At 40.6% G+C, this 21263-nt stretch overlaps 2 protein-coding genes across 3 annotated transcripts; one reads left to right on the forward strand and one right to left on the reverse strand.

Annotated features, from left to right (window-relative positions):
• Positions 1-515: 515 nt before the first annotated feature.
• Positions 516-6626, reverse strand: st6galnac4 (ST6 (alpha-N-acetyl-neuraminyl-2,3-beta-galactosyl-1,3)-N-acetylgalactosaminide alpha-2,6-sialyltransferase 4). Its single transcript, XM_037752015.1, has 5 exons — positions 6322-6626; positions 6065-6226; positions 2163-2572; positions 1604-1711; positions 516-1507 (listed from the first exon to the last, which is right to left on the reverse strand). The coding sequence occupies exons 1-5, from the start codon at positions 6331-6333 to the stop codon at positions 1321-1323; spliced, it is 879 nt and encodes a 292-aa protein (XP_037607943.1). The 5' UTR covers positions 6334-6626; the 3' UTR covers positions 516-1320.
• Positions 6627-9858: 3232 nt separating this feature from the next.
• On the forward strand, positions 9859-20719 carry miga2 (mitoguardin 2). 2 transcript variants are annotated; one of them, XM_037752007.1, is made up of 16 exons: positions 9859-9931; positions 11100-11378; positions 11522-11732; positions 11834-11949; positions 12052-12172; positions 13389-13516; positions 13730-13847; positions 14758-14891; positions 15057-15169; positions 15688-15760; positions 16491-16577; positions 16679-16777; positions 17956-18090; positions 18183-18236; positions 18333-18449; positions 18831-20719. In XM_037752007.1, the coding sequence occupies exons 2-16, from the start codon at positions 11283-11285 to the stop codon at positions 19029-19031; spliced, it is 1803 nt and encodes a 600-aa protein (XP_037607935.1). In that variant the 5' UTR covers positions 9859-9931; positions 11100-11282; the 3' UTR covers positions 19032-20719. The 2 variants fall into 2 exon arrangements, with proteins under 2 accessions (XP_037607935.1, XP_037607936.1); XM_037752008.1 differs by having other exon boundaries at positions 14785-14891.
• Positions 20720-21263: the final 544 nt, after the last annotated feature.

The following is a 21263-nucleotide window of genomic DNA, read 5'->3' on the forward strand; positions in this document are numbered from 1 at the left end:
TTTTATGGCATCGGAGCAATTACATTCAAAGTTAAAGCAAGACACTAAACTCCTATTCAACTTTCTGCAGATTTATCAGAGGTTTACGAGGCGCCTTCGAAGAGATCCGGTGGGTCGCCATACAAGTCCCCACGAACACAGGTAATACACACTAACCACAAAGATCTGATCTCGTATCATGTTCATTGTTTTTAACACTGTGTTTGTTGACCATTGATCAGCATCAAAGCGGCATTCTGTCTATGAGAGGACTGCGGTCTGTAGACCTCTCTGCAGTTACATTTCAATACTGCGGGTATACTAAAGAGGACATGTCTGTAAAGGGGAGACTCGTGGGTACCCATAGATCCCATTTTCATTCACATATCTTGAGGTCAGAGGTCAAGGGACCCCTTTGAAAATGGCCATGTCAGTTTTTCCTCGCCAAAATGTTGCGTAACTATGGAGCATTATTTAGCCTCCTCAGCCTCTAGCTAGCATGACATGGTTGGTACCAATGGATTCCTTATGTTTTCTAGCTACAACCACTACAACCCTCGAAAGATCGGTTGCGTTAATGCGTTAAAGAATTTGTGTGAGAAACACAACTTTGTGTTAACGCGTTAACTTTGACTTTGTAAAATTAATAACTTTGGGTTTTGGACCAGTGGTTGAACAAAACAAATAATTTAAACACATAAATTTGAGTTCTGGGAAACTGTGATGGGCATTGTTTTTACTACTTTCTGACAATTTGTAGACCAAACGATTATTCGATTATTAAGAAAAGAAATGCCAGATTAATTATTATTTGCGGCCCTAAACAATACACTTACAAGCCTAATTGCAGCAGCATAAAATAAAACATTGTGCGGAATAAAACTGAGAGTCAAGGCACAGGTATAAAGAAAATTAAAAATGGTAAACTTTGGTATAAACTGGCTTTAGTGTCTAGTTTAGTGGCTTAACGCGTTTTCAGTATCTATACTGATATATGGCTATACATAACAGTAAGTATTCAGTAATACTGAGAGTGGTACTCTACCACCTGTTACCAGTTGAATGCTGGTACATCTAAAGCATTGTTTTATATGTATGGCTGCAAATCATTTAATCCACGATGAGCCAGTATCAAATGAAACGCTTTTCTACTTAAAAACTGTAAAAAAGTAAAATTCCAAATGAAAGCTGGAGTCCAGCAGTAACAATGACATGTGCTTGATAAAGTTTCTGCTCAGGCATCGCTAAAAATCTTCAGCAAAGACGACCAAAATCCAGCAAAAGTGAATACCACCGTACGGCCGATTGAGGAGCATCTTCTGTGTTTTAATGTCTCCTTCTTTAGAGGCTCCATGACGGGTGTTTAAACTCCATTTTGTGCCGCGTTGCCCATCTGGCATAGATGGCCTTCTCAGTGATGAAGCGATGACCCCCACGTTGTATGTGCTCGTGGACCCGGTACATCCTGCACTCATCGACTCGGTTGCTCTCGTAGTAATGGTAAGGTACAGCACTATGATTGGCTCGACTGTCAGGAGGAGGAAAGTACCAGAGTTGGGTAAATTATTAAAGATGGAGCTAGAGTTTGGATTATAAAATGCGTTCATTATGTTAAACATCTCACCTGCAGTAGTTATCATCGATCATTCCATAAACATGGATGCTGTCACACATATCTATAGCCAGAATCATTGTGAAGAATCCAGTGCTGAGAAATGCCCCCGTCTTCATTCTGAGTGAGAGACACCAAACATCTGCTCTTATTTAAAACTCTGACATGACCAAAATAAAAGCCTACACCTGGGACCAGTCATTAACTGCACATTGCATCATTACTTTATAGTATGTTCTTTATAAAATACTTTTTTTAAATAACTAAAATGTGTAAATATTGTAAGTGTATTTTATTCCATGGCTTCTATTTTGTTATTTCCTGTAAACATGGAAGTATCTTATTTTGAAGGGAGCTATGACAAATGAAAATTGATGGTAAAAAAAGTAACAGGGAGCTTATGGAGATAAATAATTAAGGACTTTTAAATGTATTTTACATTATGGTATTACTACGTTTACTTAAGGATCTGAATTCTTCCTCCACAACTGGCTCTTACTTTGGTTTGATAAAATGCACAGAAAACAAACTCAAGGCTTCCATTTTACTAGACTGGGACGCTGAACTGTACCTGTTTTTTCCAGTTTCATTCTGAAACACACCATCACAGTACTGAACTTTCTCTCTGGTCACAGCGTAGATTCGGACGTTTGGATACCTCTCTGCTATTTTCAGGAGAGTATTGAAGGTGCGTCCTTTCCCGTCTTGCCTCATGTTCCTCTCAGGACCCCAGAACACATACGTGGTTTCTGCTGATTGCTGGAAATAGTAGCGCTCGTTTTTTACCAACAGGGGAACGCTGGTGTGAGACACAACCCGAATACTGGTGCGGCTCCCTACGTCTTTCTCATAGCCCTGTGTGGGTGCATTGTTCATCCGGATCACGCATCCGACTTTTTCTATCTCTTCTCCGACGCCAGCTCCGAGCATCTGGCCTGAGCTGGACACCAAGGCACACTGGTTGCAGTGCATGTGCAGGAACTGTTGAGAGAGAGAGGACGGGATAAGAAAGTTGTTTTAGGGTTCATACATTCATTGTTATAACTCAGTTAGTCATGCTGCCAGAATACATCTCTATTAATATGTCTGACTGTGAAGCCCGACCTGTTACATACAGAGGAGCAGAGTACAGCAGAGACTCCGGCCCTGGAGACCAAAGCTACGGTCTCCCCCGCGTCCTCCGACTGCGTCCAACACTGTTTTGCAAGACGGGCTTCACTAGATATTACTTTGCGGTTTTGGTGCTTCCGTGTAGTTTGTTTTGGAGTCTTGTCTGAACAGCGAAGCCGCACGCGAGCGCGCATGGGACACCGACCCGGATTGATTTATACGTGTAAGAAGTTACAAACAGTCCCTTTAATTGATTTCCAATAATAATTAAAGCTGCAAGCAGCGTTGAACGGGCCCTCGCCCCTTTGCACATGCCGGGGGTACCCGCTGCCGTGCATTTCCATGAAAGTCGGACACTGCACGCAACAGTTAGAGAGTATTTTCTGCGTGGAGCGCGTGGCACAAATTTGGGGAAGATTGGACAACGTATAGTCAATTTACAACAATTTCCTGTTTCCTGTAGGGGGCGCTATGACTTTCACTCATAATGGCACATATATGTCTTCAGGCCTGGACTATTATCCAGCTTGTGAAGTTTGGAGCAGATTGGACTATGTAAAGTGTGTTGTTGCGTGCCATTTTTGGTATGATGTTCTTCAGAACAGAACTGGTTGAACCATATTTACCAGAAACAAAAAAGACTTTCTGTTCCAGCACGTCATTCATGATTGTCATCACACCTTCACACATTCACTCAGCTGCTAAACTTCACATTAAATGAGGTATTTTCTGAATGTAGTTTGGTCTGATGCTTCCGTGTTGGCAGTCTGCTGAAACATCGTGGTTAACGTGAGACGCATTCCTGTCCTGATTGGACCAGTCCGACCATATTCCAGAACAGTTAACAATAAACCTTCAGACTGACGGAAACCACCTGGACCTGGACCTGGTCCAAGATCTGGTGCTGGAACTGGTCCAAGACCTGGTCCTGGACCTGAGTTTCCTTAAACATGTGATCAGTCTAACATATTAAAATATGACACATTTATGTTGAAAATGTGATGAATGGTGGTAATAATATTTTCAATTGATGATTTACATGTGATCTAATTTATTCTGGGTTTAGACTAGATTTAGTTGCCCCAAATTTCTCAGTTATGATGAGGGTCCAGTCCTGAGGACATGTACATGCAATTCATAGTTTTCAGACACGTGACACGCGCCGCTAACTGGAGGGCAAAACAATGGACCAAGATGGCGGCTCACAGTGAATTATCCGTAGCAGGGAAGCACAAGCTTGTCAACTTTCCATCTGTTCAAAGCCACGAATATTTAGATCATCTATCAATATCAGAAAAACAAAGATACGAGCACAAACTACAAAAAAGTGACAAAATGGCGTCTTCTCACATGACGTATGACATCACCGTTCGAGCGATCAAAAATTCCTTCACAATTTATCATCACAGTAGTTTGAGGGTTATACTACCCAAATTTCACGCGAATCCGATGAACTCTCTAGGAGGAGTTCGTAAAAGTATGCATAAGATACATAAATTACATGAAAAACATCAAATTCAATATGGCCGACTTCCGGGTGGGCGGAGCTAATGAAACCCGATGAGGAATATGTTTCAAATAATGAGTGGAATATGCATACCAGGTTTCATGAATATAGGAACAACTTTGACCAAACTACGGCCTAAAGTGAAGTTACAACAGCATCCTGTGTCTTGGCGAAACATCAAAATTCGCCACGCCGCCACAAGAACGCAGTTTCACGAAAACACAAAAGCTTCGCAATTTAGTATCATGAAGGTGTTGAGATTCTGCTGCCCGACTTTGAGATGGATCGCTTGTATCCTCTAAGAGGAGTATCACAAAGTTTCATACCTAAAAAGTGACAAAATGGCGTCTTCGCACATGACGTATGACATCACCATTCGAGCGATCAAAAATTCCTTCGCAATTTACCATCACAGTTGTGGGAGGGTTATACCACCCAAATTTGACGTGGATCCGATAAACTCTCTAGGAGGAGTTCGTAAAAGTATGCATAAAATACATGAAAAACGCACATATTCCAATATGGCCGACTTCCCGGTGGGCGGAGCTAATGAAACCCGATGAGGAATATGTCTGAAATAATGAGCAGGATGTGCCTACCAAATTTCATGAATATAGGATCAACTTTGACCAAACTATGGCCTTCCACGCGTTAGGGGGCGCTATAGAGCCGGCTAAACATGCTGAACCCAATAACTGTACATTTACATAAAGTTCACAGGTGTCCATCATTTTGCCAAGTTTCATGAGTTTTCGAGTACCTCAAGGTATGTTCAAAACCTAAAAGACATAAGGGGGCGCTAGAGAGCCAACATGCCACGCCCAAGCAAAATTTCACTACTAAATCAAAGTAATTACTAGTTTGGATGTGCATGTAAAGTTTCATGAGTTTTTGTGCATCCTAAAGTCTTCAAAGATGTGTTCGTAAATTAAAAAAAAACGCAGGAAGTCCAAGATCGCTGACTTCCTGTTGGCTGAAAAAATCTCAAAAATATTTAACAGGAACTTCAAAACGTATGCAATGATATACTTGAATTTCATGAAGATCGAAGAAACTTTCCCTGAAAAACAGCCTACATTAGGGGGCGCTATCTCGCCCGCTGGCGACACCCGATCCGAATCACTACAGAACTTTGAATTTCGCGCCACTTCTGACGCATATTCCACTTTTGGTGAGTTTTTGGGGATGGAAAAGGCCACAAAAACGCGATATTCCAGCAGAAAAATAATAATCCTTAGAAAAACAATAGGTTTCCTTGCACTTTCGTGCCAGGACACCGTTGGGGTCCTGGCACTTTTGTGCTCGGGCCCTAAATATATACATACATTTGCATAAAGCAGCATATTTGTCCACTCCCATGTTGATACGCTTTCTTTCGTTGACTTAACGGCCACAGGTGTCGCTGTAAACAAGCATTTCTGATTCTTACAAACAGTCCCTTTAAGGTACATTTTGAACAGGTAAAAAAATGTGCGATTAATTTGCGATTAATCACCATTACGGTAAATAATTTTAATCGATGACAGCCCTAGAAATGACCTATATCGTGATAGAGATAAGGATTTTGGCCATATCGCCCAGCCCTATACGAGTGGACAATATATATGAAAGTAAAACATATTTCTATATGTAAAATATAAAGGCAGATTCATCGATAATGAAAATAATCATAATTTGGACCCCTATTCCTGACCAGTATCTGCCAACAGGACAATATTGGATCAGCAAAATATATAGGCTAGACCCAAAATAATTTTCATTCTCACCATTATAGCTAATGAGCTATATGACTTGGATCCTATAACATCTGGAAGCTGTATTTTGTGTAACCCCCCCAGCCCTGCTGCCTCTCTCACCTGGTCCATCCTGCCGGTGGTGATCCTCATGTAGCCCTGGAGCCCGCTGCTCTGCAGAGCCAGAGACGAACCGTACCGTGTGATCACATATCCGTATACATACCAGAACAACACGGGGAGGCTGAGCACGCTCAGGCTGAGCAGGCACAGCCAGCGGAACATCTGGATTGGGACGGAAAAAGAGCAGTTAGGGTTGAGGGTTGTTCATCCAATATGAGTTGACACACATTATTACACATTAAATAATCAGCTCATACCTGATATTTCATATCAAAGCCCTTGGGAAAGCCTTGCTCCAGAGAGCCCGACAGCACTCAGCCATGGAGGAGTCATCATCATCAAAGGGATTCATAATTACACATGTTTAATGGCTATTTAGTCTTCTCTAATCCAGGATCTTCTTATTATTTCACCTGGCAGACTAACTATTCTTCCACTATTCTTCCATAATCGACGGCATGTTTGAATTAAATATTATTAACTGTATCTGAGATAGCCTGCTGTCATCTCACTCGGTGTATTGACATATCTCTAGGCCCTTCTTAACATACCTCACTGTGTTCCTCTATCCAGGATACGGCTTCCGATCCGAGTTTTTCAGAATAAAAGTGTTTTCTTTTCGTAGAGGTCAATTTTAGATCAGATTTAGGGCAGGGGGCTGCAACCTGCGGCTCTGGAGCATGTGATTTCGAGAATAAAGTCATAATATTACGAGAATAAAGTCATAGTTTTACGAGAAGAAAGGCGTAATATTATGATAATAAAGTCATATTATTAAGTTGTAATTTTACATGTTATTTTCTTTTATTCTCGTAAAGTTATGACTTTAATCCCACTAATATTAAATGTTTTTATCTCGTAAAGTTATGACTTTATTCCCACTAATATTAAATGTTTTTATCTCGTAAAGTTATGACTTTATTCTCATAATATTAAAAAAAATTCTTGTAAAGTGATGACTTTATTCTCGTAATATTATTACTTTATTCTGGAAAATCTCAGATGTTTTTTCCCTCAATGTGGCCCTAATACTCCGTAGTACATTTGCATCTTGGCCCTCACGGCATTAGACTTACAGTATATACTATATACTTAGACTATAAACTGTGTGTAAGCTGTATAATGTTTTGCGGCTCCAGACATTTTTTATTTTTTTTTTTTGCCTAAAAGGGCTCTTTTTATAGTAAAGGTCGCTGACCCCTGATTTAGGGGAACCAAATTATGGAGTAGCTTTTCACATCTATCAATAAACTGTTCATCTGTCAAATGTTTCAAAAGTTGCTTAAAGGGTCATTTAATTGCTGTTTTGTAATTGCTTTTCCCCCATGTTTGTCCATGTATCTGTTTTTATGTTTTTTATTTTTTCCCACTCACAATGTCAATGTTGTTTGGTTACGATTACCCAGAAGTCATTATAGATATTTAAATCAATATCCTCTTCACAAACACTAACCATACACTTCCACGCAACACACACACACACACACACACACACACACACACACACTTATCTTTTTTTTATATATTTACTGTATTGTTATTGTTGTTATTATATATATCTTGTCCTAATTGTTTTGTTATCACTATTATGTAGTCATATTAATCTTGTCTCTAGGTGGAGGCTTCAGGCTTCAGATAAGCCCAATGGGTTTTTTGCCTCTTCCTGCACTGTATATTATTCATTTATTTTTTTGTTATGTTGTCTTAAATTGTGCAAAACAAATCAACAAATAAACAAATCTGAATACAAACAACAAAAAATAAAAAAAGCAGATATACATTTACGCAAAAACCTTTTAAATCATAGCGTACAGTACGTTACAATAGGATTTGAGAACTACTGAGAGATATGTCATCGTACTTCTTTGCTTATAAGCCCATTATGTGCTTTTCGCGCTTTTATTCTGAAGGGTAGATGACCAAAACCGGAACTCACCTTTGGCAACTGTGTAATGCCGCCTTCAGGGCCACTCGGAAATTCTATCTTTCCACACTTAAAAACTAATAAACTAATAAAAACCGTTATTTCGCGATACATAACGAAGGCTGAGCTTTAGCGCCTTTGTTTGCTTTGCATATACAAACATTATTATAGCAAAAGCGAGTCTCTGTGCCAGACACATTTGTATTAATATTAGCTAAATACTGGTCAAAATGTTATTTCCCAGCCAACATGGTTATGTGGACCCCACATGGGTTATGCTGGGGGTACCTGGGTACCAAGCGGGTATGGACCCAAAATGGGCATCTTATCTGGGGCCCACTTGGATCAACTAAGTAGGTCCCACATGGGCTCCCCATGTGGGCTACCCATGTGGGTTCTAGGTGGGTCACTACTGGGAAATTAGTGCATTGGCTCAGAATGGGCAACACAAATGGCGCCCACTTGGGTCAACTAAGTTGGTCCCACATGGGCTCCCCATGCGGGCTACCCGTGTGGGTCCTATTTGGATCACAACTGGGAAATTAGTGCTTGGGGCCAACATGGGACAAACTGTGGACAAACCCACTTACAACCTATATTTCAGGCCATGTAGTCCCCATGTAGTTCCCACATAGAACTTAAACCTGGGGCCGAGATGGGTTTTGGTTTATGTTGCCCAGATTGGGCCCATATAACACCCAGTGTACTCCTGCATGAAACCCACAAGGGCAATTGGCATGGGGCCATTATGGAACCCATGGATAATCCGATATAGGGCCCATTTTTCAGCCCATTTACTACCCACATGGGCCCCACATACAAATGTTGGCTGGGTGCCAAAAGTAAGTAAAGGAAAAGACAGCAAATTGTACCTCCTCACAGTATGTAACAACACATCATAGATATTTATGTTATATATGTGTATGTCTGACAGATATTGATAATTGAATGGATCATTTTTTGCATGTGACGGCTCAGGCGATGAAAGAATGTTTAGAAGTTGTGACGAGGACGACGATTTCACTGAGAGTCAACTCATCAGTTTTAGATAGATACATTGACTTTATTGATCCCCAAAGGGGAAATTGTGGTGTTAAAGCAGCAATTTACATAGATCACAAAAAATGTACATCATTTTTCAGCCCATTTACTACCCACATGGGCCCCACACACAAATGTTGGCTGAGAATTTATGTCCAGGAGCAAAAGTACCTAGAAAAGAACCTGCCTTCATTTGTTAAGCTCTTAGGCATGTAATTACAATTTATCAGTTTTATATGTTATATATCTATCATGTTATTTTAATGACATTAAACAGCAGAGACTCCGGCCCTGGAGACCAAAGCCACGGTCTCCGCCGCGTCCTCCGACCGCAGCCAACACTGTTTAACAGACGGGCTTCACTAGATAAAACTTTGTGGTTTTGGTGCTTCCGTGTAGTTTGTGTTGGAGTCTGAGTCTGAACAGCGTGGCCACACGCGAACGCACATTGGACACCGACCCGGATTGATTTATTCGTGTAAGAAGTTACAAACAGTCCCTTTAATTGATTTCCAATAATAAATATATACATCAATTGCATAAAGCAGCATATTTGTCCACTCCCATGTTGATAAGAGTATGAAATACTTGACAAATCTTTAAGGTTTCACTTTTCACCTTTCACAAATAAAAAACTTCCAAAAAAAGTTTTTACCTTTCTGATTTTTTCTACATTCACGAATGATGCTCTTTGATCTACGACCTGATTGGATAGTAGAATAATTAGCCCCTCCCACACTCCCATCCGATTGGTCAAGACAAAAATCCAACCTCTGTACTCCTCGTTCTCATTGGCTGGATGGTCTTGATTTCTCTAAAGCCCCGCCCCTTTAGCACAAAGCTAGTGTGAGTCTCTCACTGTGACACAGGAATGTCCTTCTCTGGCTGCTCGGATGCTCACGGTAACGTACCTATGAGAGGGATTATCTTATTAGTTGTGCAGCTGGGACTCTCTAGAGAGCTGAAGAGCTCTGAGGTGTCAGTTCAAAGCCCCTACAGCTGGTGTCTTGTTAACCGGATGATGCTTTGATGTGTGAAGTGACAGATGAGGCTGAGCTAGGCTAGCTAAGCTAACATTAGCATGCTTGCTTGTGAGAGCTGTTACCTGCTTGCTTGTGCTGATTTTTGGCCTTTCATTAACAATGTTTATTAAAGACAAAGCTCAGACCTGCTGTGTATTTTACTTAATAATTGAAAAAGAAAGTGGCTGCAGTGTTTATTCCTGGTCTCAGCTGCTGACTGCATAGCTTGCTATTCACCTCATAAAGTCTCTTTCAAGCTAGCAACATCTCCATTATGAATCATTTGTCCTGTCTGGACATGATTGTTTACTTTGTGTATCCATGGTTTATTGTATTGTCCAAAGAGAGAGAGAGAGAGAGCGAAAGGGCAGCCAGTCCCTCACGTGTAAGCCTGGTGTCTGGTGTTTGTCATGTACAGTATGTGTGGGGAAGGCAGGTCAACTGGCTGCATACCAGACAGTGTAGATAGGTAAGTAGCAGGCAGAAGGATTCAAGATTCAAGATTCAAGATTCAGGATTCAGGATTCAGGATTCAGGATTCAAGATGCAAGATGTTTATTGTCACGTTGGTTATACAGGTACAAACGTGTGAAATACTTTTTGCTGGGAACTTTGTACAAGGGCATATTAAGAACATATACATTAAGAACATATACAGTATAAGATATATTTTTGTGTGACAAGGTGTCGTATGAATTACCTATTTAAAAGTCTGATGGCCTGGGGGGAAAAAACTGTTCCTCAGTCTGCTGGTGAGAGTTCTGGGGGTCCTGTATCTTCTACCAGAGGGCAGGAGGGAGAACAGGCTGTTGTGGGTGTGTGTGTTGTTGCTCTGCTGCTGAACAGTTAATGCAAGCTTGATTTTCCCCAGCTTAAACCATGGATCCTTTGCAAGTTCATTCTGTGTCTCGGGAGTTTTGTGCCAACAGCACTGTTGCAGTGATTCAGTAACTGTGTCTATGATTGCCTTGAGCCTGTGCAATGTAATATAGCTCTAAAGGAGGAGGCTGCCACACTCAGATCATTTCTCATGTCTTATCTATTATAGGGTAATACATCCACAATCAGACATTTGGACAACTGTGGACTACAAGCTCAGGAGTGGATGACGACATTCGGTTCATCGGCAAGCCCTGAGCTGGCTGATCTCAGAGCAGAGACGAGACCTCGTTCAGGGTGAATGTGAAGGAGCCTTGGAGAGCTGCGGCCTGAAGGCATTTCAATTTCTGAGATGTCACTCAAACGAGCAGACGGGATGTCCCTCGCCCAGGCTCTGGCCATGACTGTAGCAGAGATACCAGTGTTTCTCTATTCCACATTTGGGCAGGTAAGCCGCTTTGCATATACAGTTAAGTTTTGCATCTATAAACACAAGCACTATTCACTATCTTTGTTCAATAAAAAAAGAATGGCTAAATGAATGTTTAGTAGTGCCCATTATGTTGACAGCTTTTCCTCTCCTGCTTTCAGTCCATATTTTCGCAGCTAAAGCTTACCCCAAGCTTGAAGAAGGTGCTGTTTGCCACAGCACTGGGCAGTGTAGCTCTGGCTCTCACTGCCCATCAGCTGAAAAGGCGGGGGAGAAAAAGGAAGCAGGTAACACAAGGGAAGGAGGGCCAGAAGACAGTGGGAATACCTGAGGCACTGATGAAGACGGGAAGACCCTCGTCATTAAAGAGAGGTGTGCATTGGAGGAGAAGTCACATTGGAAATTTTGAAATGATCATTTTTCTTTGTGGTTACTGGTTTATCAACGTCTAGAGAATGTTTTTCTCTCCACAGGCCAGTTTCCTGGCCGACAGATGATGAGTCCCAGCACTCGGAGCAATGACACCATGAGTGGAATTTCTTCCCTGGGCCCCAGTAAACACTCGAGTTCCTCACACAGCCTGGCATCTGTTAGTTTTACAATTTATAAACTGCTTCAATGTCATTTTTGCCTACCATTTTCTTTATTCCATATTCCCTAATGTGTCGTTATGTGTGTGTTTCTGGCATAGATGCGGGTCCCAAGCTCTCCAAATCAGTCCGCCAATCCATCCACCCCCTGGGAAGCAGAGCCTGTGGTGGAAGAGTCAGGGGCAATAGAAGATGCAAACGCAGAGAATCTCTATATAATGGGTACTATTACTACTAATGCACAAAGCTGTATGTCAAATGTGGTGACATTTTTTGTTGTGTTACCTGAGATATAGTGTGAGGGACAGAGAGATAACCTCCTCCTTAGTATTTGTTAAGTACTTTTCAGGAGAAGTAGATCGATAAATTGGTTTGCAAGATTAATCTGCGCCGGTGGGACATTTTACAAACTATCTTTATCGGTGGAACTAAGCTCCGATTGTGACCTCCACCAGTCACGTGGGGATGTACATCACAGTTTTGCATGGAGGCTTCAGACACAAAGTCATGGTACAGGGGGAGATAAAACATTATCTCTTGAATATACAATGTAACACAAGCAGCTCTTTGTCCCAGATACAAGACAGGCAGACAGGGAGGAAAATTAATCATTCACTGTCACTTTAACTTACTTACCAATTTGGTGTTCTCTCTTCCAAATAATCCAGCCAAGGATCCTCCTTACCCCGGGAATATGTACAAACATTAATGAGTTAATAGTAAGAGTGGCGTTTAACAATGTAACAGGACGCTAAACACAAGTTAACCTGGCCAGTCATAAACCACAGAACAGCGCATCTGCCATTGTAAATAAATAGAACATATTCCAACGATGCAATCCATCAAATCACACTTCAGGACGTTCTCTTGCTAATGATTCAATTCACAGTGACAAAAAAATCTAATTTATTAAAACAGGGCATGCAAAAGTAGCCGACTAGGCTGCTGCAAGAGTAAAGAAGATATCGGCCGATTAATCGGCTATCAGCTTTTTCCTGCTCCAAACTATCGTTATTATATCGGCCTATACTTTTTAGTCAGTAATAACAGTTGAATGTGAAACAAAATCATCTGTTTGGTGACTACTGTAAAAAACAAATGCTGCATTGGCAGAATGAGAAAATCTAGGATATAATCAGCTAAATGTTGGACTCTTGGACCTAGAGTGCTGTTTGGTATTTGGATTACCCTGCATGTACTATTTGAATTTTCTGGTCTTATGTTCCTAATTTTAGAACTGTACAGACTAAAGCCAATTAAACCTGCTTTTAGCAATATCTTTGATAAAGTAGGAATTAGCCCAGGGCTGAAACCAGTAAGATAATAACGACAAACTCTGCAGCTCGGTGCCACTTGTAGTCCCTTTTAGCTCAAAGTTTTGATTTTGCAGCACACAATTAAACAGTTATGTGACGTCTTATCGCTCTTTTCCTGCTAGGGATGGAGCTGTTTGAGGAAGCTCTACGAAAGTGGGAACAGGCCCTGAACATTCGCCATCACCCCAGCTCGACCTCCAGCAACAACAGCCTCGCTCTGCAGGGGGCAGCGTGCGGAGACTTTCCTTTGGTAACCATCAAACAATAACTACTAATACAGACTGCATGAAAATCTTGTACACGGTTGGATTACTTTCCAGTTTGGTACGATATTATATTTTATGGCGCAGTTTGGATTTCACCTGCTGTACTTGTGATGTTGTAGTTCCATCGATCCTGGACAAAAGCTTTTTATTATATACTGAAAAAGTCAATTTTTTGCTTTTTTTCCTCTTCATTACAGGGTGAAACCCGTAATCAAGTGTTTGCTGAGAAGTTGGAGACACTACTGCATAGGGCTTACCACCTACAAGAGGACTTTGGCAGCAGTATCCCGACAGACAGCGTGCTGGCAGATTTTGGTGAGAATCATGATGAGCTTATGTTTGACCTTAAAAGACAGCAGGAATGTTATTAATCAAGGAGAACACATCTGGATTACAGACTCGAGTTTGAAGAAGAATGAGAGTGTTGCGCTGCCAAAAATAATTTAGGGTTCATTATTGACGTAGGATTGATACTGTCTTGGTGTGTATCGGTAGTAGTAATACAGTTTCAGTTTTTTTACAGTGGGGGCACAGCTTTTATATTTTTGTTAAAGCTGCAGTCGGTAACTTTGAGCAAATATGATATAAAGTAGTTTTTTATAAAACTGTCACTATATTCTGACAGTAATGCTTGAGACGGGTAATCTGTGAAAAAAATCATGTTCCTCTGTGTCCTCGTGTGCTGCTAATGGCATTTTCAAGATTTCAGCATGCAGAGGAGTCTCTAAATGTCAATCACTGCTTGCAAAACTCGCGAACTCCGATCAAACACTCAAACTAGGCGGCGCTGATCAAATATGAATCAACAGTCTGTTACTATAATGCCTATTTCTCTCCTCAAATTTTTTCAGAAACATCTTGTAGTGTACTGTTTAGCTGTAAAATTAGAAAGTTTGTGACCCTGTCGCCATGTCAAAAAACGGTCAATCCAAAATCAAGCACCGCCCGCCGGCCGGAGTTTGCAAGTTTCGCAAGCAGTGATTGACAGCTGCCTTAGAGACTGCTCGGCTCTGATTGGTTGTTTTCCTTCGGGCACGGTGAAATCTTGCAAATGCCATTAGGAGGACACAGAGGCACATGATTTATTTTTTTTTTTTATAACAGATTATCAGTCTCATGTACTACTGTCAGGATATAGTGACCGTTATATAGAAAAAGACTTATTTGCTCAAAGTTACCAATTGCATCTTTAAGTACATTTGTGTTCTGATTCTTGCCCTGTCAGTCAGAGTTTGTGGTGTTCCTTTGGCAGAGAGTGAAGGAACTCTTATCTTGCCTCAAGTGGAGAGTTACCACAGACTGCAAGATGATGATGCGACTACTGTTACCTCCGACGACTCCTTCTTCTCGGCTGCAGAGGTTAGTTCCCTTCCTCTGCTCTCTAAAGACTGAAGAATACATTACGGCAGTCACTGATTTACCCAATTGTTTGTATCAAGTACACATACTAGAACACTTCACATGCTTTTCTATATAAAACATACGTGGACTGAACACTGAGGATTGTGTGTTTTATCTGTGCAGCTGTTTGATGCCATGTCTCTAGAAGACGGATACCAGCCGCTTAAGCCAGCAGCTCTCTATGAAGAAGCCTTGGCTCTGGTCCGGGAGGGCAAAGTGTCCTATAGGTCCCTGAGGTAAGTGTGAAGTGTAACATCTGCACCAATTCATATTTTTTTTATACTAACAGTGGATTAAATAACTATTTGTAATGTCAAAGGAGTCGTTCGTAGTGGCGAACCAAGACTCTGCAATTACCCTCAGCTCTGTGGAGCGTTTTGGTTCCCCCCCTCACTGCTCTCATCAGCGCCATTCCCAGACATAGCAGGCAGCTGTTTTCAACAAAAAAAGCTCTGGTAAACCTACTGTACACTACTTTACCCAGCACCAAACAGCAGGCAGACACAGTTAGCATCCAACTGGTGAACATAGTGGAGCATTGAGCAGCTAAAGGGCCAGGTATCTTTCTCAAGGGAGAGTGAATATTGGATTTAGATTCATCAAGTGGCCAGAAACATGACTCCAAATGAATGCTAATGTTGCTCTGTGTCTGTTGGACTTTTAAATAGATAATTGTTTGCTTATATGTTCGCCATATCAGATATTATGTGAGTGTTTCGTGGAGCTTCATACCCATCTCTCTGTTTTTTACCAGGACTGAATTACTTGAATGTTATGGTGACCAAGACTTCCTTGCCAAGCTTCAATGTGTGAGAACAGCATTCCAGGTCTGTTTCAGCTCTTAAGACTTACCCATGTTACGTGGATCATTCTCTTTGTTTGGATGACTGCAATTAATGTGATAATTCCCCCCTTTGTTAAGCCATTTCTTAATGTTCTGAAACCTGCAGACCTCATCAAAATACTGCTTTGTAGCACTGGTAGTGGTCAAAAGCTCTGCAAGGTAGCTTGTAATGGTAATCATCTTGGTTGTAAAGTAGCAGCATGAGTTAGGTTTAGTCTTAGCAGTCTTCGTAGTTCCTGTAAACATCTTGAGTGAGCTGTGAACACGTGGGAAGGACTTGAGCTAAACTCAACTCTGAAAGCACTCGTAGACCTCACAGTTTTTTCGTGCTTTGTTTGCCGATGACACTTTCAGCAAGGAGGGTTAAAAGAGGAGATGTCACGGCTTCATATCACGTCATATCATTGGGGTACAACACAGTAAAATCTGGTCTGTACTTGCCAAAAGGCTCACTAGCTGGCGCACAATCATAGACCATGACTGTGATTGATTAGTTTCACTGAGGCGTCTGCATGGAGGCTGTCAGTAGTAGCCTACTTTATGTGTGAGAATTACAATTCTGCAATTATTGAAAAGATGTTTAGTAAAAGACCATAAACAAATGCTTTCTATTTGAACATATAGCAAACTATTAGAGAAACAAAATTTAAAAACAAATTATTATAGACATTACCACACAAAAATAGACCGCTAATGCTTTTTTTTCCCCACAGCTCCTGTTGCTAGATGAAACTCACCGCACATTCTTCATGGAGACTGGGAAGCAGATGATTGCAGGGTTAATGGTGAAGGCAAACAAGGTAAAAAAAAAAAAAACACTATCCATTTGGATCTTCACTTATTAACTTGTTCTATTTGAACGAGGACATATTTTACATTTAGTTTTTTTGCTTTAACGCAGAGTCCCAAAGGCTTCCTGGAGAGCTATGAGGACATGCTGCTTTACACTAAGAGAGAGGAAACGTGGCCCGTCACTAAGATGGAGCTGGAGGGCCGAGGGGTGAGTAATCCTCTCAGCTGTCATGTCGAATTTTCACTTTCTCTTTGCTAACAAACAATACTGCTCTACCTGCAAGCAATTTGTTTATTCAAGGGAAACAGGCTTAGTCACAGAGTGACTCAAGCTGATGTAAACTGGCTAACCAGAATACACTTTAACTGAAGTACAGCCGACAGTCTGGTTACCCTGAACTTTACTCTACTGTGTAAAGCTCATTTTAGAGTCATCCTGTTGGTGGTTGTGTAACTGGCTCACAACCCGCCTCCGTTTAAGTGGCACATTTGGTTACAGTCAGATGCTTTGCAATATGCCTCACATAGGAAATGCAAAATAATATGCATTAGATATCATAGGTAAATAAGTTAAAGACGCAAAGTTGTGTGTGTACTTGAGGCCTTATGAACGTGTCCAATGCATGCTCTTGTGCACGCTAAAATGCTGAGTCATTTCTGGGTTTTAGGACTCATTCCTGTAGCACTCTATTAAACTACCGTATATAAAAAAAACATTTATATAGGCTGGCATTTTTATAAGTTTCGAATTCTTTGATTTTGTTTTTATTTGTCTTTTAATTCTGTTTGTTATATTGCCTTTATTGTTGAATATCTGCTTCCATTTATACATAGTATGTTTTCATTCTGTGTACTATTATGCATTTTAATTATTAACTGAAGCACTTTGGAACTGCTGTTTTAAAAAAATACTGTATAGATAAAGTTTATTCTTATAAATATATAACTATATATATATAGTAGGGCTGTCCCCAATACCATTTTTTTGGGCTTTGCAGCTTCGATGAGAAATATTCAAAGGTATTTGAAGCTTTGCGGCGCAGCGCAGCAGCCTGACGCGTTCTTCTGTCTCCATCTGCCCCGTTTCAGTGCTGCTGCCACACTACTGTACACACACTCACCTCTACACTCTGCAAACAGCGATATCCATCTGAGAATAAATAATAATAATTAAATGGGATTTATATTTTATTGTTACATACTTATATAACAAAAAAACAAAACATCCAAATACTGATTTGGAGGTCGATTACCATGGCAATAGTCAAAGCTTCGAAGCCTTCGGGTCAGCTCTATTATATAGTATAACTGTTTTTAGAGAAAATGCAATCAGTGTTATATTCAGCACAATGCACAGTGGGGGTCCTCATGTCATGATCTCTGCAGGTGGTGTGTATGAACTTTTTCGACATTGTGTTGGACTTCATCCTGATGGACGCGTTTGAAGACCTGGAGGGCCCTCCCTCCTCTGTGGTAGCTGTGTTGAGGAACCGCTGGCTCTCTGACAGCTTTAAAGAGACGGTATATACATATATTTATATATATATGTGATTATGCCATCGATAGGTTAGGTATAAGTTACTCTAATAACAGAGTTGTGTTTTTTCTGTTAGGCTCTGGCAACTGCTTGCTGGTCTGTCCTAAAAGCGAAAAGGCGTCTTCTCATGGTGAGTTTAAGCTCATTTAAAGATTGAGAACCTTTTATTGCATCCTTGTTTCTTTGATTTTGATAGCTGAGTTTCTCTTACTACTACTCTCCACAGGTTCCTGATGGTTTCATCTCCCACTTCTATGCCATATCAGAGCATGTGAGCCCAGTTTTAGCTTTTGGGTTTTTGGGACCCAGGCAGCACTTAAGTGAAGTGTGCACTATTTTCAAGGTGAGAGCATACACGACTAAGAAGCTGAGATTTTGACACAATTTTGGAAAAGGGAGTTACTGTTCGTATGGTGGCGTGTAATGAGCTCGTCATGAGGAGGACGATACAGCCTCTAAAACAGTTGTATGATGTCAACGATGACGACCGTGATGATGTCATCAGGGTTATCTCTATTTTGGTTTGAGACTTCGAGAACAGAAAGCCTGCATTACAAACGGGTGGAGTTTGAAAGGTGTGGGTGTTTATGAGGCAGGAAGCTTCTAATGAAAGATGCTATCCAGTCGTATTATGTGAAGTGTAGGATCTAGAGCTGGAGCAGTGGAGTGTCTCTTTAAAGTTTATGTACGTATATGTCCTTCATTTCTCTCCTTTCCTCTGCAGCAACAAATCGTGCAGTACCTGAAGGATATGTTCGACCATGACAAGGTCCGCTTCACCTCTGCTCAGTGCTTGGCTGAGGACATCCTGAACCTTTCCCACCGCCGGAGTGAGATTTTACTGGGGTATCTGGGAATTAATAACCTTCTGGAGCTCAACGGTGCCCTGCCCAGAGACACAGAGGGCTCGTCAGGGCCCAACTGAGACGACTAGGGTCACTGAGGGCTTCACTGGGCTTGTACTGTACAGGCCGATGGCTGCGGGCTGACCGGTAGGGAACGGCAAGGACCCGCAGCTCAACACTCATCCTGTAACTACATTAAGACGGGGATTGAATCATGCTCCTGTGAACCAGCATCATTCATTCATATGTGTTCATCAAACACAACTTAATTTGAGAGAGGATACATTTTCACCTGATCTACGGTTGGATAATATGATTCCATCTCTCCCTTGTTATCAGCTGCTGTGTTGCGTATCAAGAATGCCTACTGTAGTCATGTAATCGCCGACGTGTGAGGACTCGTCTCTGCCTTGTCTGGTGACATGGATACAATGAAGACCGGGCCTTCTACACTTCACATTACTCCACATGGGTCGAGTCTCTTCAGAGAATCAGTGGTTGCGTTGTGTAACCTTCCATTCATCTGACTTGTGACGATCATAGTCTTCATTATTATGTGAAAAGAAAGTCTGTCGACCAATGTGCGGTTTGTATGTTTTATATTAAAGGGGGAAGGATATTTGTTTAAAAAATTCCTGACAGGCTTGTGATGAAGGACGTAATGGATTCGTCTCCTCACTGATTGTTCTTGAATCTATTTGATATTTATGATATCTAATCCAATTTGGTTTAATTGAGCAGGCTAAGATGTCACATATCCAAGAGACTGTGTTAAATGCAAAAATGACATCATGTCAAATTAGTGAAGGGTATTGACATGTTCCTCATATAAGTAGAAGTTGAGTTATTCCAAAGCGTTATTTTGACCCACAGTCAAAGTGGACATAGCGGTGATCCAGCTAAGATGCAAATCGTTGTAAAGTTTTACTTTCTCTAAGTCAGTGGTTCCCAACCCGGGGTCCGGGCCCCCCTCGGGGGTGCGCCAGGATTTGTCTGCTCTGAGGTTGTCAAAACTAGATTTACTCATACTCAAACTAAACTCATTATAACACACTTACTGGGTAATTTATACAAAAGTCTGTATATAAAACTACTGTTTTAGAGTGTTGTTAAGTCCAAAAGTAAAAATTCATTGAAAAAAAAGATAGATGTTATCATTTCCAAAATTCACAACATGTCAAAATATTCTGGTTCAATCCATATTTGTTGGCATTTAGCCTTTCAAAAACAACATTTTTCACTGCAGTCTAAAAACGATTTGCTCTATCGCTTGCACCATAAATTACATTTATTTAACCACAATAACAAAACATCTATTTTGGCTCTAACACTATTATAGTAAATTAATTAAGTTAAAAAAGTAGGGGGGCTTTAAGGAAAATAGGTTGGGAACCACTGCTCTAAGTCACAATGATCCCTCAGATTTGATCTGGTAATGCATAACATGAATATTATCAGTTTTAAGTGCCACAAAAAGAAACTTCCCACTACAATAATAACACAATACCAGGTGTGAAAACATCTGTTTGAATACCATCACACAGACGAGTACCGCCAGAAAGCAAATATCTCGAACAGTGTAATACACCAGTAATCTCAGGGAGTCATAAACAACATTATGACTTGAAATCAATATTAGGAAATGTATCATTTTGTGTCTAACAAGCTCTGGATTTTTGTTCACAATTAATGTATGTATTAATTGGTGGAGCCACTTGAATTACTTCCAAATATGTGGACCTAAATTGTACAATTTGCTAAGCTTTAATTCCCTGAATGAAAAAATTGTGCCATTTTTTGGGGGAAAAGTATCCAAACACAAGTTATACGAAGATATAAATCAATGTTTCCAATGTAAAATTTGGAACAATAGTACTTCCTGATTATGATTGTTCTCATCTTAAGGTTATTGGATGTAAATGAGTTTAGGGTAAGCGGATATGAAAAAAAATCTGCTGTTCTCAGTCTTTTTTTTTTTTCCACAGTAGACATTTTGACTTGTCAAAGTAGGAAAAATGTGTAACATTTTGGGGGATTTATTGGCAGAAGTGATATATATTAATAAGTATGTTTTCTTTAGTGCAGTGGTTCCCAATCTGGGGTCCCGGGTGCCAAAGATCAGAGGGGGTGCTCCAGGATTTGTCTGCTCTGAGGTTGTCAAAATTAGATGTGCTTATGTATAACTAAAATCATAATGACACACTTACTGAATAATTTATACAAAAGTCTGTAAATAAAACTATTTAAAACTATTTTTTGCTACTTAGTAGCAAAATCTAACAAAATATTCTGCTTCAATCCATATTTATTGC

Source organism: Sebastes umbrosus, chromosome 19 (assembly GCF_015220745.1).
Source record: "Sebastes umbrosus isolate fSebUmb1 chromosome 19, fSebUmb1.pri, whole genome shotgun sequence".
Classification (NCBI taxonomy): Eukaryota; Metazoa; Chordata; class Actinopteri; order Perciformes; family Sebastidae; genus Sebastes; species Sebastes umbrosus.

What these genes read in the sequence shown, in the direction of transcription:
- st6galnac4 (XM_037752015.1), bottom strand. An exon ending in CCACCGGCAGGATGGACCAG is followed by an intron (nt 2,573 to 6,064) that starts GTGAGAGAGGCA and finishes CTCTCTCAACAG; the next exon opens with TTCCTGCACATGCACTGCAA. An exon ending in ATCGATGATAACTACTGCAG is followed by an intron (nt 1,508 to 1,603) that starts GTGAGATGTTTA and finishes TCCTCCTGACAG; the next exon opens with TCGAGCCAATCATAGTGCTG.
- miga2 (XM_037752007.1), top strand. Translation starts at nt 11,283, where the DNA reads ATGTCACTCAAACGAGCAGACGGGATGTCCCTCGCCCAGGCTCTGGCC. An exon ending in GTGTCCTATAGGTCCCTGAG is followed by an intron (nt 15,170 to 15,687) that starts GTAAGTGTGAAG and finishes GTTTTTTACCAG; the next exon opens with GACTGAATTACTTGAATGTT. An exon ending in TAATGGTGAAGGCAAACAAG is followed by an intron (nt 16,578 to 16,678) that starts GTAAAAAAAAAA and finishes GCTTTAACGCAG; the next exon opens with AGTCCCAAAGGCTTCCTGGA.